Genomic DNA, 20,459 nt, shown 5'->3' with positions numbered 1-20,459 from the left:
TGACTTTTATCTCTCAAAAATCTATTTGACATAGATTGTTTATTATTTATTTTTTAAAAGTGATAATTTTCTCTGTATCTTATAGTTGGCCTCATCCAACTGACTCTCTAAATATATTGTGCTTTAACAATCATTGCTTTTACTATCACATACATATTTAAAAGTAAGGTGCGAGTTCAAATCTATAAGCAAGACCCTTAACTGCACATTCCAAATGAAGTAAATGTTCAACTCCAATTCCAAAAATGTTTTTTTGTTCGTTTTTAATAACCACAGTTCAGTTGCACCCATGGAATTACAAAAGGGTTAGTGTCACTGTTAAACCCACAGTAGCCCAATATCTATTTTATCCTACAACCTCATTTAAAAAAACAGTAGGGACACTGTATAAAATGTGAACAAAATCAAAATTCAATGATTTCTAAATCTCATAAATACATATCCCATTAACAGTAAAACAAAGAAAAATGTTTAAAGTAAAACTATATTCAATTTATAGGAAAAAATAAGGTCATTTTCAATTGCAACAGGTCTCAAAAATGTTGGAACAGGGCCACATTTTCCACTGTGTAGCATCACGTCTTCTGTCCCTATACATCTGAGAACTGAGAAGACCAATTGTGAAAGGATTGGGAGAGGAATGTGTCCCATATGTGTCTGATACAAGATTCTATCAGCTCAACATTTCTGGCAGTCCTTTGCTGTGATTTTCGTTTCATGATGCGGCAAATGTTTTAAAATTGTTGAAGCAGGCAGACCAGTTCAGCACCTGGACTTTTCTACTAGGATGTCATGATATTATAATAGATGCTTACTCAAATATGCAAAGCCTTCCCTGGAAATACATTTTCTGGATCAAAACATTTGTTGCTCTAAAACCTGTATATACAGTATAGCATTGATGCAAGGAGACAGAGTTTAGTGGGCGGTGCATCAGTAATAATTGTCCGTGGGAAACACAGTGCTCCTTGTTTAGTTAAATGGACTAAACAAAGCATGAATTCAATCGATTCATTTTTGTAATCCAGTTACTCGTGTTTCTATGTTTTATTGTGCATAAAATATGGGTGTATGAGATTTGCAAATAAAATTCCATATTTATTTACATTTTACAGTGTCCCAACTTTTCTGTAATTGGGGTTGTCAATGTGAATTGGAATGGCAAAACAGCAGACTCAAGATCTTTAGTGAATTAAATGCTGAAAGAAAAAAAAATCCGCAATGTCTGAATAAATCTGAATAAACCACCTCAGAACATTTATTTAGGCACCTGCTTTACATAAGTTAGAATCTTTCTATTGAAATCTTACAGGAAGTGATTACATTCTATTTCTATCACTCAGATGCTGTCAACATGCTAAATATATTTGGCTTTTACCTGCCAAGTGGACCAACAGCCACAGTGCAGTTCCCTCCAAATGTAAGGTTTCCCCCTTTGCTGAAAGCTTCCACAGCTCGTTGTTGATTAAGGATGATGACAAAATCAGATGCCTAAGGATAAAAACAATTATAAGCACAATCCAGCTATAATCATAATAATAAGAAGAAAAAGAAGAAGAAAAACCAACAACAAGGCATTAAATCACATTGAAAATAGACACTACAAATCCTACCATCCTGCAGCTTCTGCACTACATGGTGCATCATCAACTCCTATTCCATAAAGACTGGTAATCCTATAATGTGCACAGTCATTTATTTTTTCCAGCACCTGTTGGAAAAGCTTTCCTTTCCCAGTTTTGGCTACTACCAAGTTTCTTCATTCTCTATTTTCCCTCACCTTTTTTAATTAAGGTTATGCATACATTTTTGTGTGGAAGACCATGAGTTTAAATCCCAGCACCATAAGGCTGCTATTGCTGGGCCTTGGAGCAAGGACCTTAACCCGCAGTTGCTCAGTAGAATAAATAAGGCAATTGTAAGTCTTTGGATGAGGAGCATCTGCGAAATAAATGTAAATGTCTGTGTGCACTACACCTGTTACCTGAAAGCAACCACTGTGCAAAATGAATCAACAATGTGATTCACACAACTACTGAATTCAAAAGGAGTCATCCAATGGTGAAACTGTAGGCTATAAAACAGAGCCCAAATTTCTCTTCCTGGTCCTGACAAATGATCAAGTGACCTTTGCAGGAGCAAAATGTGGATGATTGCATAGGCCAAAGATAGAAGGATCCGGCCTCTATCCTGAAAAATGATGAAGCCAGATCATGGACTGCAAATAGCTCTCTATTTAAAGTGCACCAATGCCAGTATGTATAAAACTTATGTGAAATCCTTATACAGTCTTTAAAGTCTACCGATAATCAAACCTCTTTTTTTTTTTTTTTTTTTTTTTTTAAACAAGAGTGTAAAAGTTTATAAAACCCTTTTAAGGAAATACAAACTGCAATTAGTTTAACTGCTAATAGCTGAAAACCAATTGTAAAAAATATACAGTCATACGAAACCATCACAGGGAAATCAAATATAGCAAATGGCATACACTAAAAAAACACAATTGAAACACACAATTTTAATATTCTTATGTTTTTGATGTCCATGTTATTTCCTAATAATGAAAAAGATAATAAATATTACCCCAAGACCATAATGGGTCAGATTTTTTTTTACAAACAATAAGCTCTGATGTATTCTTAACATCACCTGAACTTTAGTATTAAGAACATTAAATCACATCAATCTAGAATTTTCTTTACAGTAAATAAATGTTTAGGTAAAGTTCAGATAGCAGTCTTACAGTATTTCACAAATTTCTAACAGGACATAAACATGAGCAGACAAATGTCCTTATACAGTAGTTGAGTGAAGAAAGCATGGGCAACATGCTTAAATCTTGCCCATTATATGCCTAGGGAAGCATAAGCATATGATGCCAGAACTAAACCCTATATTGCCAAACCTGCAGTGATCACTGAATAAAAGTACAGTCATTACTCTTGTTAATAGAATATTCTCTGGTTTAGGACATGGTTCTCTTTCAATGCCTTAAAGAAACTGGACAGAAATTAATTTGATTTATTCATAATTTAAACAGAAACCTACCTCCAACCCAATCTCAAAGCCTCCACCGAGACCAGCAATGCCAATCGCTGTGGGAGCTGACCATCCTTTATCACACAAACAGGAAAAAAGTCATGTGTTATTACCTTGATTTTATTCTTTTGATTGTCATTAATCTGATGTTTTTTCTTAATATTTGCTAAAATTACTTATAAAAATAGTAATAAAACATTCACATGATCAGTGATAAAGAAGATGAGGTTATCAGTTAGGTGGAAAAATGATGACAATGGAATTTCTGATCCCACTCTTTAAACCATAGGTTGGATTAATTTAATATATGAATCTAATCAGCAGTAGTTGTTGTTTTTTTAACTAAGAAAATATGGTTCCCAAAAGTACTGAAAAGACTGTTTTAAATACTTTGATCTTATATATGATCCTCTATGGACACAATGAATGTGCAGTAGTGTATTTTTGAACATTTGCTTTGTTTAAATATTGTATAATTTATAATGGTAACAATTCACTAATTGATTGTCATGTTTCTGCTTTTTGAGTGTCATTTCCAATTACATAGAAATTTTGGACTTGTTGACCTATACACATCAAACTTTACTAATAAGGTGTTTAAAAACAAATTCAACTTACTCCCATCAGCGAGACGAGCAATTACTACCCCACTTCCCCCACGAGCAGTGATCATGAATCCGGCTTTGATGACTGATAAGATTGCCAGGCCATGGGCTTTGGCAATCACATGGGCTTAATTGAACGGAAAGAAAAAAAAAAGAAAAGCAAGGTCAATCCATTAAAAACTGCATCTTATTAGAAATGTCTATGAACTTCACAGCTAATACAAATATCTAGAAAATACACACCAATTTCTCACACAGTTCCCTCAAACTAGATTAGCTAGACAAAGACATGTAAATATGAGAAAATATAAAACTAAAATGATATTGAAGGTCAAGATCAAAAGGTATGTGAAGACAGTAAGACGGATTTCAAACATTGTAATTAATTAAGCACACATCAGATTATTAACTTTACACAATTTGACAAGTGATTATAAAAACATCTTTATAGTTTTATAGTCCAAACAGGTAACACTCTTCAAAATGCTCAACTTGTACTTGACCATTTGCCCACACATTTTTTAAATGACCCAAGGTGACCAGGTCTCTTTTATAATAGATGTGATATTTGAAGAAATCACATTAATAAAACCTCACTTTCAGGATTCAATCAGAATATTTACAATACTCAGACAGTTTAAAGTGATAAATTATCTACTATTGGCCTCTAATAAAAGCTACTCCTACTTTAAGTCAAGAGGCTTTTATTGTCATTTCTACTATACACAGTAGTACACAGTAAAAACGAGACAACGTTCCTCCGGAACCCTGGTGCTACACTAAACAATAACATAAAGCTACAACACAACACAAGCTACATAAAGCGCATCGAATGCAACCTAGTGCAAACAGTACAGACAGACAGACAACACAAGACAAGACACATACTTGCTTGGTTTGCAAGACTTTAGTGCACTATATAATCACCCTCAAGTTTGGTGACCCCTCCTCAACCCATAGATTGTAGCATAAAAAGAAGAACCAATGTTTAATGATAATTTAAATCAAGAATAAAATTAAAAAACGTTTACCTGGAATAAGCTTGTCAGGACCTTGCCTGTTGGAAATCTCAGTGAATTCCCGAAGGATTTTGGCAGCCTTCTTAGCTTCAGACTTTAGGTTGGATGGAATGGGATTGTTCACTATAAACACATAAATTAACAGCATATGTTGAATACGTATAGTTTATTGTAGGCATATATGCAAAAAGCTAACATTTGTACAACCTCATCTTTTGTCAAACAGGACAATAAAAGCTTCATTAAATATATAAGTAGTTGGAGTTACTACCGGTGTAATCTAAGAAACCCTGAATTAACTAATCATTTTCAGTATTGTTTTATTCTTAAAATTCATGTCAGCTGCAAAGATTCGCATCTTGGGGCTATGTTGGTGGAAGCACAAGAACCACAATTAGTGAACATAGAAACTGTGCCAGTTTATAAGCTCCATGCCCTTAGCTGATTACGTCAGTTACTGCTCATCTGTGATAAAGCCTTATTTAAATACAGACTGGAACCAGTGGATATTGAAGAACTAAAATAAATAAATAAATGCAGGAGTTGAAGCGATACTGTTGGTGTCAGTGTAATACAAATCCTGCTATTTGATTTTTGGCCTTTAAAAAATAAAAACTTAATAATTATGGGTGGAGCTATGATGTTAATGTTTTGTTTTGGGAGTGTCCCACAATACAGAATATAACCTCTGGTTTAATGTCACTCCAGATGTGTCTTTACCCACCCTCTTCTTTATGACTAATGGCACAAACTAAACAGAAATGTTTGAGAGAGTTTTCAGCCACATTAATATATCTGCTTACATTATCCTAAGTTAACCTGATTAACAGTAGCAATATGAATTTGTATTGATTTCTTATACATTTCGGACATTACTAATTAAAGACTAAAGAATTAAAGAAGGATTCCATGAACACATTTGACATGCAGTATGCACACAAGATTGCAATATACAATCAGACCTTTCGCAATGAATTACTTTTAATTGGTAGTATTATACACAAAACATTACGATAACATAACATTTTGGGCTTAAACAATTGCTTGTGTAACTCGAATACAAAAATGCAACGGGGCAAACTGTGTTTCCCCACGGACCATTGTTACTGACATACCACCCGCTAAACTCTGGACCGCTCTGGACAGGTAAACACAGAATGAAAGAATGAAAATTGGAGGAACAGGGAGAAAACCAAAGAAAAAAAAGTTTTCAATAAGTTTGGGACCATTTCAAACTACAACATAAAAAATCAAAATAAAAAAAAAAACACAGTACCGTGCGTTAACTCTTTTTTAACATTATTTGAAATTGATTTTTATATAGTTTTTTTTATTATTAATTTTTATTATTATAATTTGTTTAATTTATATTTGTATTTGCATTTTGTTGTAATATGGCAATACAATGCACTGAATAGGTTTAGTTTTCACAGATATTTTATGCAAGAATAAAAAAAAAAATTCTAAAAAGGAAACAAATTGCTTGTTCATTTTAGGAGATCGGTCTTATTTCTTACATATTTAGAATTGCACTTTAATAAAGAAAATGTGCTTCTTATTCGATTACCAGATTAATCGATGGAATAATCGGTAGAATACTCAATTGCTAAAATAATCGATAGCTGCAGCCTAGGGGTGTGACGGCACACACACACAAAAAATAATAATAATAATAAAAAAAAAAAAAAAAAAAAAATTGCACAAATGTACTGATTTAATAAAATAAAAAATAATAATAAAATAAAATTGAATGAAATAGTTTACATGTTAAAGACCATATTTGGGTAATACAGATGTGTATGCAAGTGTGTATGTGTGTTTTACATTTAATATATAATTTTCTAAAAATATGATCTACTTAACTGTTCTACTTATTTCAGCATACTTTAACAAATGTCTTCATTCCTTTTATCCTTTATTCATTTACTTCCTTGATATTAGGAATTGTAAGGATTTTCTCCTTGCTGGACATAAAACGCTAAAGAATTCACGAAGTGGCTAAGGGCTAACGTTAGCAATGTGGATTCGTTAGCGTGTTCATGCACGCGCCAACTCTAGTTTTTTTTAAACCCTTTTTTAAAATGTGTATATTTTATGTTTAATAGTCCACCACTTAATATGTTCCTGCGGGAACGCGGGAAAACTCAGATTTTAATTATGTTCTGCACGCACTGTAAAAAGGATTGCATTCGGTGCACGTGTAATGACCTGTAAGCCCTGTGCCGAGTAACTTTGGTACGAATACGTGTACCGATACACCCCTACTGCAGCCCTAATAAAATGTACTGTATTCCTTCCTCTCTGTGGCTCACTGGAAGCCTGAATGGTGAATGGTGAAAGCCTGAATGAATTGCCAAATCTTAGGGTAGATCAGGGTTATGTTCTTAAAGCTGTGAACCTCAATTTAACTCATCTTTTCCAGAATCTGTCTAAATGTATATCATTTTGTCTTCCATTGCATCCAGTGATAAGACCCACATCTAGTTTGTAATTTCTTGCAAATATGCGCTCGTCCCCGTTTGTTTTCCACCGGCCGAATTCATTTCGCACTGACTCGAACAGTTTTCTGAGCTGAATCACAAAATTTACACCCGAAGATCAAACAGCCAACGAGTACAGATGAAAAGTTATTTTTGGCAACTGGTTCCCTGTCATAGTTTATGCAGGGAGGTGCTTACAAAATGTCACTTTCAATGCAGTCTTTTGAGTTTCGAAATTCCTAAAGCCAGCTCTGAAAACAAGACAATTCTCCATTACAGGTGTGAGACACCTGCATTAATGCTAAAACACTGTGATACCGGCGGTACATGGCAGCCAGCGATTAGGATGTTTTAAAAACAGGGCCCAATCTTTACCTGTTTATTACACAGAACGACTTACAAGGAGATTAACCATGATGAGCAGCAAAGAAAACACCGCACAACACCACCAATTGTTTTAAATGCCTGTCAGAAGAAGACCATTGATGTTGCCCAGTAACAACAAAAGTCATACTAATGGGGCATCATACTACAGTTACAAATATCAATGAAATATATAACAAGTCGAGCTGTAAATTATTAACGACAGTCATGCAGTAAATGATTAACTAATGCTAATCACTGTTTTAGAGCAGTTTCTTTAAGAGTTTTTTTGCTATGTGATTTTCTTTTATGTTTCATGTTTATCAAAGTCATGCCACTCATATTGGCTATTGTTGCAGCATTGTTCTTGCTTGGAAAGCATTTATCATGTAAGATAATGAATGAAAAAAAGAAAAAGAAAATAATAATAATGAACTACAGCAGAGTGGTATAATGTCATTACCACCCGAAAGCTGATTCTCTTCCAATAACAGAAAAAACACTTTTGTATTTTAGACTTCAAGAATGTAACAGGGATTTGCCAACACAACAATATATTACTTAAGAACAACATGACATACTTTTTATGCAATTATAGTTACATTTAATTTTATTGAACGTCAATGGAACTATTTAGTTCCTGCTATTAGTTAAGCTGTTGTTCCCATACCAACTTCTCTTTTTTCTTTCATGTGAAGTTAATATGACAAAAATATGCAGCTTCTCAAGTTACTGAGAAACTACAGAGCTTTCCATCTTCAAGGTTTTCCCATGTCGCAAAGCATAAAGGAACTACTTGACTTATTACAAGACAGTGAGATTGGAAATATTTCCAAAAATGGTCAATGCTAATGAATTCTCACATAAAAATAAAATATTTTGAAAAATTCCATAAATCTTTATAAGGTTTATATTTCCGCCATACATGCCACGATGAATGAGCAGTTACCATGAAAATGATAAAGTATTTATAGCCATGAGAACTTAGCATTCAAGAGTGCTTTGGTATTATACCAAATAATCGGTTTTTAAAATATGCAATCACAGCCCATGAGACAGTCACATTTGTATTTTCAACTGTTACTTAATAAAGAATAACCTAACAAAATGTTACTGTACCTAATAAATTATTACACAACTTGACCTCCTACACTTCCTACATTTAATGTCCTGAACTCCCCGTCCTACAGTATTTACACTTGCAAATAGCTAAAAGGGACAAAAAGAAAAAGCCCTAATATACAGTGCGCATCTGCTCTCAACCCAATCCAGTTCCATCCGCTAAAAAAAATTTTTTTAACATGACCAAACACTTTATGTCAAAAAAAAGTTCTAAAAAATAAAAATAAAAATTACAGGTGTGTCTAAATATGGATAACACCTGATACTGTTTTCAGTGGTTGAACTGTATCACATGAACAAGCAAGTGACTTTTTTATATATATACAGTACAGACCAAAAGTTTGGACACACCTTCTCATTCAAAGAGTTTTCTTTATTTTCATGACTATGAAAATTGTAGATTCACACTGAAGGCATCAAAACTATGAATTAACACATGTGGAATTATATATGGAATTATATACATAACAAAAGTGTGAAACAACTGAAAATGTCATATTCTAGGTTCTTCAAAGTAGCCACCTTTTGCTTTGATTACTGCTTTGCACACTCTTGGCATTCTCTTGATGAACTTCAAGAGGTAGTCACCTGAAATGGTCTTCCAACAGTCTTGAAGGAGTTCCCCGAGAGATGCTTGGCACTTGTTGGCCCTTTTGCCTTCACTCTGCGGTCCAGCTCACCCCTAAACCATCTCGATTGGGTTCAGGTCCGGTGACTGTGGAGGCCAGGTCATCTGGCGCAGCACCCCATCACTCTCCTTCTTGGTCAAATAGCCCATGATGCCTTCAGTGTGACTCTACAATTTTCATAGTCATGAAAATAAAGAAAACTCTTTGAATGAGAAGGTGTGTCCAACCTTTTGGTCTGTACTGTATATACACATATACACATACACATACATACATACATATACATATATATATATATATATATATATGACACCCATATCCAAAGCAACTTGAGCAATTGAGGGTTCAGGGCCTTGCTCAAGGGGCCAGAACCGAGCAGCAATTAATCTTCTGTGCTGGGAATTGAACTCATGACCTTTTGATCAGAACATCTTAATCACTAATCTTCAACTCAGGTTCTTAAAATGTAAAGTTCATACCGTTTTAACTGGCTAAGCTGAGTTAGTGTGATACTTGTTCTGGTATTTTATGAAGATCTTATTACCATATACATACTGACAAAGAGACAGATTTCACTCCTCTTAGACTCTAATGATGTACGTGACCTTTGCTTGTCTCATGAGATTCATATTTCAGGAACGTAAAAACTGCCTGGTATTTGCTGAACTTGTTTTTTGTTGCAGGATAAGTCATGATGGAATCCTGCCTGCACTTTTTATACAAAGCACTTATTTATACTTTTATTGATAGTATTTTAGAAAACATTCTCTCCTCCCCATGCCCCAACCTAAAATTGACAGCTGAAACCAAAAAAAAAAAAAAAAACAGTAGAATTATAGTCTTTGATTGCAGAGGTTTGACGAGCCAGTGCCCATGGTAGCCTCATATTCTTGTTAAAAAAGTAGTGATACTCAATGTGGTCTTCTGCTGTTGTATGGCATCCATTGTAAAATTTTATGTTCTGGGCACAGTCACATGCTTTTCTGCTCAACACTGTGGGAATGAGTGATTATATGAGTCACTTTAAGTCTTTTCACATACAAAACTGTGACAATTTTCTTTTGTTTGTTTTTTGGACCATTCTTTGTAAACTCTATACGCTTTAAAATCCCAGATATGAAACACTCAAAACAGACCATCTTTTACCAGCAACCATGACCATCATAAACAACTTTTTTGAGAAATCATACATTTTCTAAACTATGAAATTTGATAAAAACATTATCTGCAGCTCTTGAACTGTATCTGCATAATCTTTCTTTGCAATTTGATGATAATTGGCTGTTCTGTTTTAAAGACTATAATCACACTCTTGATGCCACCCAAATGAGGATGGGTTCCCCCTTTTTGAGTCTGGTTCCTCTCGAGGTTTCTTCCTCATAACATCTAAGGGAGTTTTTCCTTGCTGCAGTCACCATGGTTTGCTTATCAGGGATTAATACACATTGTTCACCTTAACTGTTAAATTCGTAAAGCTGCTTTAAGACAATGTCCTTTGTGAAAAGAAATAAACTTGACTTGACTTGTTCTGGGTAAGAGCTTAAATGAGGGGGTGCAGGTATTCTTAAAAAAATAAAAAAAATAAAAAAAAAATAAAAAAGTGGTAATGGTAGGCAAGTTGTTAAGATGTTCTAAACAGAAGGTCAAATCCCAGCCTCAACAAGTTGTAATTCTAAGCCCTCAAGTAAGGCCCTTAACCCCAAACTGTTAAGTATGAGATAATTGTAAGATGAAAGTTTCTCTGAATAAGAACATCTGCCAAATGCCATAAATAATAAAAGTGGAAGGTGAGAGCACCTATCAAGCAAGTCCAGAATTTCCTTACCAACCTCTTATTCAAACTCCCAGCTTTTACTATGTAATTACTGATTTGAGAAAATTATACCAGTATGTAATAGTATATAGACTGCATTATAATTACACCCATTTTTATAGGCATTACACTGCATCAGTTGCCTTAGGAAATGCAGGCATGATGTTCTGAAGTCTTTGTCTAGTCATGTTTTGTCAGTTATGCTTATTATACAGTCCACTGCCAGTTAGTTATTATACCAGGCCTTATCTTATAGGTTCTCTAATACAGCGCTATACACAAAACCATTCCATTAGCATGTATATCAACAACTAACTGAATGCCTATACTAAAGTGAGCTTACAGTGGGTACGGAAAGTATTCAGACCACCTTAAATTTTTCACTCTGTTATATTGCAGCCATTTGCTAAAATCATTTAAGTTCATTTCTTTTCCTCGTTAATGTACACATAGCACCCCATTTTGACAGAAAAACACAGAATTGTTGACATTTTTGCAGATTTATTAAAAAAGAAAAACTGAAATATCACATGGTCCTAAGTATTCAGACCCTTTGCTGTGACACTCATATATTTAATTCAGGTGCTATCCATTTCTTCTGATCATCCTTGAGATGGTTCTACACCTTCATTTCAGTCCAGAAAGGTTTGATTATAGTGATCAGACTTGATTAGGAAAGCCACACACCTGTCTATATAAGACCTTACAGATCACAATGCATGTCAGAGCAAATAAGAATCATGAGGTCAAAGGAACTGCCTGAAGAGCTCAGAGACAGAATTGTGGCAAGGCGCAGATCTGGCCAAGGTTACAAAAAAAATTCTGCTGCACTTAAGGTTCCTAAGAGCACAGTGGCCTCCATAATCCTTAAATGGAAGACGTTTGGGACGACTAGAACCCTTCCTAGAGCTGGCCGTCCGGCCAAACTGAGCTATCGGGGGAGAAGAGCTTTGGTGAGAGAGGTAAAGAAGAACCCAAAGATCACTGTGGCTGAGCTCCAGAGATGCAGTCGGGAGATGGGAGAAAGTTGTAGAAAGTCAACCATCACTGCAGCCCTCCACCAATTAGGGCTTTATGGCAGAGTGGCCCGACAGAAGCCTCTCCTTAGTGCAACACACATGAAAGCCTGCATGGAGTTTGCTAAAAAAAACACCTGAAGGACTCCAAGATGGTGAGAAATAAGATTCTCTGTTCTGATGAGACCAAGAGAGAACTTTTTGGCCTTAATTCTAAGCCGTATGTGTGGAGAAAACCAGGCACTGCTCATCACCTGTCCAATACTGTTTACTGTTGTTTACTGGTTAACTGCACACTGCCATAAACATTTTCTGTGTATGTGTATATATAGGTATATATGTATATATATGTATATATACATATATATTTAGATATCTTTATTTATCTGCCTTCTTTTTCTTACTATATTTTTCTTAAATTTTGTTATTATATTTATATTTTTATTCCCCTTTTTACCCTATTTTATTCCCTCATGCCGGACCGTCGTTAAAAGCATTTCACTGCATGTCGTACCCTGTATGTATGTGTATGTGACAAATAAAATTTGATTGATTGATTGGATTGATTGATTGAATACAGTCCCAACAGTAAAGCATGGTGGTGACAGCATCGTGCTGTGGGGGTGTTTTTCAGCTGCAGGGACAGGACGACTGGTTGCAATTGAGGGAAAGATGAATGCGGCCAAGTACAGGGATATCCTGGACGAAAACCTTCTCCAGAGTGCTCTGGACCTCAGACTGGGCTGAAGGTTTACCTTCCAACAAGAGAATGTGCCTAAGCACACAGCTAAAATAATGAAGGAGCGGCTTCACAACAACTCCATGACTGTTCTTGAATGGCCCAGCCAGAGCCCTGACTTAAAACCAATTGAGCATCTCTGGAGAGACCTAAAAATGGCTGTACACCACGTTTATCATCCAACCTGACAGAACTGGAGAGGATCTGCAAGGAGGAATGGCAGAGGGTCCCCAAATCCAGGTGTGAAAAAGGGCATTTTATTTACAGTACCCTCCAAAACTACTGGAACAGAAAGGCCAATTTCTTTTGTTGCTGTTATACACAAACGTTTGGGTTTGAAAGCAAAAGATGAATTTGAGATGCTAGATCTAAATTTCAGCTTTTATTATTCCTGATTTTTACATCTATATATTAACAACATAGAACTTTGCACCATGTGTGGCAGACTACCCAATTTAGGGTGGCAAAAGTACAGTATAAGAAAAGACAGCCTTAAATTGAATAATACTGGCAGATCCCTTTTTCAACTGCATCAATCCTGTGCTCTACTTAAATCTGGAAACTGTTGCATTCTTCTTTCGTAAAGCTTTTTCAGGAATGTACCGTATTTTTCGGACTATAAGCCGCTACTTTTTTCCCCACGTTTTGAACCCCGCGGCTTAAACAACGAAGCGACTTATTTATGAATTTTTCCTGGGTTTTTCCCGGTTTCACAAACTTTAAGCCAAAAAACTGAACCCCATAACATTAGACCAATGAAATTTCTGAACGGAAACGGAAAAAAAACGCACCTCACCTGTGTTCTGAGCTGCACGGCATTTTTTTTTTTTACGCAAGACGATGCAAAAAGATAAACGAGAGAGAAATAGTTGTGAAACGAAGACATTAAACAATGACTTTCTTGGTAGGCTACTGTTTAGATATAAGCCGTTGTAACGCGTTGAGTCTGGGTCATGGGAGAGCTCACTAACTCCAGTTGCAACAGAAATCATATAAGCACAGACAGGTTTCTGGTCTGCTGAATGACTTGACAAGTGGCATCCTCAATAAAGAATAGTAAACCTGAAGCAGACATGCAACCCCAAGCTATGAAACTACCTCTACCCTGCCTGACCGATGAGCTCATATGTTTTGTATCATAAGCAGATACTTTCATGCTTCCATCACATCACTAATTTCCATCACTAGAGGTGATTTGTTTTTGTCTCTTTGGTTTTGTGGCTCTTTGTTATTTCTTTGCAGGTTATAATATGGCCTTCTGATTGTTACGGCTGATTACATTGCATCAGGTGCGTTAAAAACCTGAAAGTCTTCATCTTATAGCAAAAAAACTGGCCCTGCCATTTAAATACTTCCAAAGAAGACTATATAGTAATACAATATCCACACTTGTTAGCTGCACAATCCATTAAATCATAAGTTCACTAAGACTAGAAAAAAACTTTTCTCTCAAGATTCAACAAGATGTGTTGCTGTGTTCTAAGATGTTGTTGTTGTTGGTTTGCTCACTATGGATATAAAGAATGATATTTGAATTATTTTATTCTCCTTGGCCAATCAAGCCAATTAGTTCCTGCTCTTCTGACCTCTCTCATCAGCAAAACTGTTGCATTCTGCATTTTGTTAATGTTTTTACACCATTTTGTGTAAATTCTAGAGACTATTGGGCATGAAAATCTCAAGAGATCAGTTTCTAAAAAAAAGGAAAAAAAATGAAAACTCGCCCGACTGGCACAACAGCCAGGACGCAGTTAAAGCCATGACAGAGTCAAAGAGATCACTCTTTTAGCAATTATATCCATGGATCATATGCACTGTGCTGTTGTCACACTATTGACATTATATAGGTGCTTCTAGTGAAGTGGATCCAAGGTCTGCTAGGATCATGACATAGCAGCTTCACTTTTCCTATCTGTTCTTAGTTTCTATCTTTAGATTGAAACTGTTATACAACATGGAAAAGAAAGTTGCACTCCTAACCTGCACATGATGCCTCCAAAGAGCTATTGCTTTGAATTAAAGCATTTCTTCCAGCTCGCTGGAAATAATATGTTGTATGCTGTTTCATGCATCAGTTCATATCCCCTGTGTCCTCTAAGCTCTGGCGTCAGACCGGACTACCCAATGGGGTTAGATTAACAAATGCAAGCATTGTATAAGGAATAACAATGAGAATACAATTTTTATGATTACTACTGTACCAGTAATTGCTGCTTATGCAAATTTACTTGATATATTAGTCTGTAATTAGTGAATAAGTGACTCACAAAGCAAAACAAAAAAGGGATGTAAAATGCTAATGCTTGCGACAATGCAATTATTTGTTAATTCGAATTTACCTGAGATAATGACACATTACAAATGCAGCTTCCACCCGGTGAAGAAAGAAAGTGCAAATATCTGCTGTAATCAGAGCCAATTAAAAGAAAATTTGACATAGGATTAATTTGAGGAGGAAAATTTGGAGTAATCACAATTGTGAGGGCGAGTTAATGTGTCAGACAAACAACTTTCGTGACGAACCTGCAGGATGATCACTACTAATTATAATCAGAAAAAGAGGAATCACTTTAATTGTGACTCTTTAAAAAAATTTATTGACACATGCATTGCAATTGAAGTAAGTGACCGAATATATTTATTACACACACACACACACACACACACACACACACACACACACACTATACACACTTATTTACTCATACCTAGAAACTATTAAAAACAGGTAGAAAACATTTGTACATTTTGTCTGCCTGCGTACACGGAAAACAGAACCAGGAGACAACCTAAACCCAAAAAAAAAAAAAATACATGAGTTTAGGATCATGCTCATTATCCTGGGAGAGCATTGGTATGCTGCCCATGTTTTATTATGACATCGTAAATTGCTGACCCATGTGTCCAGTACCTTAATCAGGTTAACAGTGCTCTTCTGAAGGCTTCGTCAATGAGTAAATGCTTCTCTATCTTATTTGAAGTGGCAGATTAAACATAAAAGCTGTCTACAGGTCAGATAACTATGAGCTATCTATAAAGATGGTGGCTAAAGAAGAAACAGTTCTCTTTGGGTCCCAACAAAATGGATCATCATCTTTTACATTACTGTGATGCCCAGGAACATTATGTTTTAGAGTAGATTTTTCATTCTGACTCAGATTGCTTTTAATCTTAACCAAAAGACCTATCCTGCACACTTTCTTCATTGTTACTATATTATTAATAACACACTTCTTTCAGTCGTTCGTTGCTCAGTCCAAACTTTTTTAAGACAAAGTAGAGCCATTCAATATCAAATGACCTTTTTCCCCCCCTTAAAATGGTACATTTTCTCAGTTTAAGCATTTAATATGCTTACTATCTACTATTGCTAATAAAACATCATTCATTATTCAAATTATCGCATTATGTTTTTATTTACATTTTACAGTGTCCAAACTTTTTTGAATTGGGGTTGTACTCCACTCTGTATAAATGTTTCAGGTCTTTGTGACACAAGCAAGTCAATAAAATGATCCTAGTAAAACAGTCCAAACTCAAATTATCAAATATCTTATGCAATGGCTTAAAAATTCAGTTTTTTTCCATACAGCCCTTGTACCCTTCCAGTTGCTTTGCTAGAAAAGTCCTATCCGCAGGAAGGCCGAATGGTCTGCAGCAACTAGGGAGTATCAAACCAAGTGTTTATCAGTCACCTAATGCTGGCTCTAATACAGCTTCAAAACAAGGCGACGTGGCAAACTGAACCAACAAATACACCTTGCAAGCCTCTCCTCTATTTATTCAGCAACATTCTTCAAAGAATAACTTGTTGTATTTGTCTTTTGTGTGTGTGTGTGTGTGTGTGTGTGTGTGTGTGTGTGTGTGTGTATATATACAGGGAGTGCAGAATTATTAGGCAAGTTGTATTTTTGAGGATTAATTTTATTTGAGGATTTAATTTGAACAACAACCATGTTCTCAATGAACACAAAAAACTCATTAATATCAAAGCTGAATATTTTTGGAAGTAGTTTTAGTTTTAGCTATTTTAGGGGATATCTGTGTGTGCAGGTGACTATTACTGTGCATAATTATTAGGCAACAACAAAAACAAATTCATACCCATTTCAATTATTTATTTTACCAGTGAAACCAATATAACATCTCAACATTCACAAATATACATTTCTGACATTCAAAAACCAAACAAAAACAAATCAGTGACCAATATAGCCACCTTTCTTTGCAAGGACACTCAAAAGCCTGCCATCCATGGATTCTGTCAGTGTTTTGATCTGTTCACCATCAACATTGCGTGCAGCAGCAACCACAGCCTCCCAGACACTGTTCAGAGAGGTGTACTGTTTTCCTCCTTGTAAATCGCACATTTGATGATGGACCACAGGTTCTCAATGGGGTTCAGATCAGGTGAACAAGGAGGCCATATCATTAGATTTTCTTCTTTTATACCCTTTCTTGCCAGCCACGCTGTGGAGTACTTGGACGTGTGTGATGGAGCATTGTCCTGCATGAAAATCATGTTTTTCTTGAAGGATGCAGACTTCTTCCTGTACCACTGCTTGAAGAAGGTGTCTTCCAGAAACTGGCAGTAGGACTGGGAGTTCAGCTTGACTCCATCCTCAACCCGAAAAGGCCCCACAAGCTCATCTTTGATGATACCAGCCCAAACCAGTACTCCACCTCCACCTTGCTGGCGCCTGAGTCGGACTGGAGCTCTCTGCCCTTTACCAATCCAGCCACGGGCCCATCCATCTGGCCCATCAAGACTCACTCTCATTTCATCAGTCCATAAAACCTTAGAAAAATCAGTCTTGAGATATTTCTTGGCCCAGTCTTGACGCTTCAGCTTGTGTGTCTTGTTCAGTGGTGGTCGACTTTCTGCCTTTCTTACCTTGGCCATGTCTCTGAGTATTGCACACCTTGTGCTTTTGGGCACCCAGTGATGTTGCAGCTCTGAAATATGGCCAAACTGGTGGCAAGTGGCATCTTGGCAGCTGCACGCTTGACTTTTCTCAGTTCACGGGCAGTTATTTTGCGCCTTGGTTTTCCACACGCTTCTTGCGACCCTGTTGACTATTTTGAATGAAACGCTTGATTGTTCGATGATCACGCTCAGAAGCTTGGCTATTTTAAGACTGCTGCATCCTCTGCAATATATCTCACTATTTTTGGCTTTTCTGAGCCTGTCAAGTCCTTCTTTTGACCCATTTTGCCAAAGGAAAGGAAGTTGCCTAATAATTATGCACACCTGATATAGGGTGTTGATGTCATTAGACCACACCCCTTCTCATTACAGAGATGCACATCACCTAATATGCTTAATTGGTAGTAGGCTTTCCAGCCTATACAGCTTGGAGTAAGACAACATGCATAACGAGGATGATGTGGTCAAAATACTCATTTGCCTAATAATTCTGCACTCCCTGTATATATATATATTTTTTTTTTTTTTTTCCCCTTTAGTTGATGATAAAAAAACATGACTAAAATACACAAGGGACTTGCAGTAGGCACCAACACAAGTCAAAGACATGGAAAAAAGTTAATAAATTACACATTGAATGTAATTAACAATTTAAATCCTCCAAATTTGCTTAAGATATATAAAAATAGTGCACAAAGTCAGCTACATAGATGATATGATTTACATGTTATGGTGTCTGTTATGGTCTACCCTCTAATGAACCCTAATGAACACCTATGGGATGAATTGGAAGGCTGACTGCACCCCAGGCCTCCTCTTCATTAGTTGCTGACTTTACTAACACCCTTGTGGCTGACTGAACACAATTCTCCTCAACCATACTTCAAAATCTAGTGGAAACATCTTCCCAGAAGAGTGGAGGTTATTATAACAGCAAATAGCAATTAAAAGTGGAATGTAATGCCCCAAAACACATTGAAATCTTATGGGTAGGTGTCCACAAACCTTTAACCACATAGGTGTGTGTAAACAGACAGAAATATAGATTGAGAATTTTGTTCTAATCTTAAACCTTAGCTTTTAAATGAGTTCAATGAATTCATGCACAAACAACAAACACCTTAAGTAAATAACAGTACATGTTTTTGCTTAATGAGAATGCAAATTAAGCATGCATTTAAAGCTGTGTATATAAACCTCTAATCGAGGTGAATTTTTTTTTATTTATTTTTTTTTATACCAATGGCTTTTTGAGGTGCACTGGCCCCATACATATGCAAGAGCACAAAAAAAGCTGATTTGTCATAATGCTTTAAAGCCACTAAACCAGAAAAACACTTATCTGCCAAATAAATACAATGTTGCTCTATTAATTTAACCCTTTTTGTCAAAGAAGCCAGCATGTAAAAATACTAGTACTGCAGTAAAATGTAACTAGTACTAATTCTACAATAGAATTTAAAAAGAAATGAATAGAAAATGACAAAATAAATTGATAAAGTTATTGGTCTTCGTCAACAGTATCATTTTTACGTTTAATAAGGAGGATCTGTATAAATTATAAACGTAATCCAGCACCTTCCTCTGAGGTTCGTAAACACTGCTTTAAATGCATGGGTGTTTACATCCTGCAAGTATTACAGTTTATTTTATAATCTCTACAAGGTCTGTTTACCTTTGTATTTAAGAACATAAATAACTGTTTACCAATTTGAAAGAATGGTTTTACTTCTATTCATTAATATTTTGCAGTTAATATTCTCACAACCAAAGCTCTCCTTTGTATAAGAAGTTTTTTTTTCTTCTATTTTCCTGTCCTCCATTCTCCAAGTGTCTTCAGAAACTTCTTCATGGAACATCTAAATATGCAAAATAGCGTGACGAGCTAATCAATATGCAAATTCGACTATGACGTCGTCCGCAAAAATCTAGCAACCTTTTCTAAAAGGTGATTTAGGTTTTTTCTCCCTAAGGAGAGTCAACAAATTAAATGTTACAAATTAAATGAGCTAAAACACAAAAAAGCCACCAGAGTGAGGGCTTTTTATTTTAAGTAAACATAACTATATTGTCATTGTGCAATGCTGATACCTAACTTTCCCTTGAGTTTGATGGAACAGACATATCCTATAGGAAGAACAAGCGATTTCAAGCGGAACTAGGGCAATAAAATAAAGAAAGAATAACTTTTTTGTACTTACTTTTTTGCGGATGTAAAGCTTGTCTTGCGAGGTTTTTGTAATTTTTTTGTTCTCCTACCTGGCGCAGGTAAAGCAACTTTAGCGAATGAACTGTATTTACTTCCGATCCACCTGCCAAACCTGCTGCCCTGGTTCTAAAGGACCCAAGTATTATTAAACTCTAGAAATTATATATTTCTCTCTTTCTAAAAATCACCAAAAGCCAAATTACATTTATTTGGCATTTATTGCGGTCGAAAATTTATTACAGTGTTTCATGTTTCCAATTTCGGATCAGGCACAATTTGGACAAAGTAAAAAAAAAAATGGCGTCGGCTGGATAAGGACCCAGAGAGCGTTGCTATGGAAGCAGCACCTGCGCAGAGGTGAGACCTCGCTAACATGGTGCGAAGCTGATATATATATACCATATCATAAATACAGTATACAGTATATATACAGTCTATCATTATTTATTAATAATGGTCATATAAGAAATTATAACATCTAAATTTTAAATGTAAATA

General features: G+C 35.7%; 1 protein-coding gene across 1 annotated transcript in view; it reads right to left on the bottom strand.

Moving 5' to 3' along the window:
- Positions 1-20,227, bottom strand: part of sh3yl1 (SH3 and SYLF domain containing 1) — a 35,790-nt gene extending 15,563 nt beyond the window's left edge. Inside the window, exons 1-5 of the mRNA XM_046856530.1 lie at positions 19,954-20,227; positions 4,676-4,786; positions 3,658-3,771; positions 3,049-3,113; positions 1,379-1,491 (exon numbers count right to left, since the gene is read on the bottom strand). Coding sequence (XP_046712486.1) covers positions 1,379-1,491; positions 3,049-3,113; positions 3,658-3,771; positions 4,676-4,786; position 19,954 — 404 coding nt within the window. The 5' untranslated portion in view covers positions 19,955-20,227. The remainder of the gene's footprint in view (positions 1-1,378; positions 1,492-3,048; positions 3,114-3,657; positions 3,772-4,675; positions 4,787-19,953) is intronic.
- Between the last annotated feature and the right edge of the window lie 232 nt (positions 20,228-20,459).

Source organism: Silurus meridionalis, chromosome 8 (assembly GCF_014805685.1).
Source record: "Silurus meridionalis isolate SWU-2019-XX chromosome 8, ASM1480568v1, whole genome shotgun sequence".
Classification (NCBI taxonomy): Eukaryota; Metazoa; Chordata; class Actinopteri; order Siluriformes; family Siluridae; genus Silurus; species Silurus meridionalis.
Note: the sequence above shows the minus strand (reverse complement) of the source record. Positions and strands in the feature narration are given on the sequence as shown.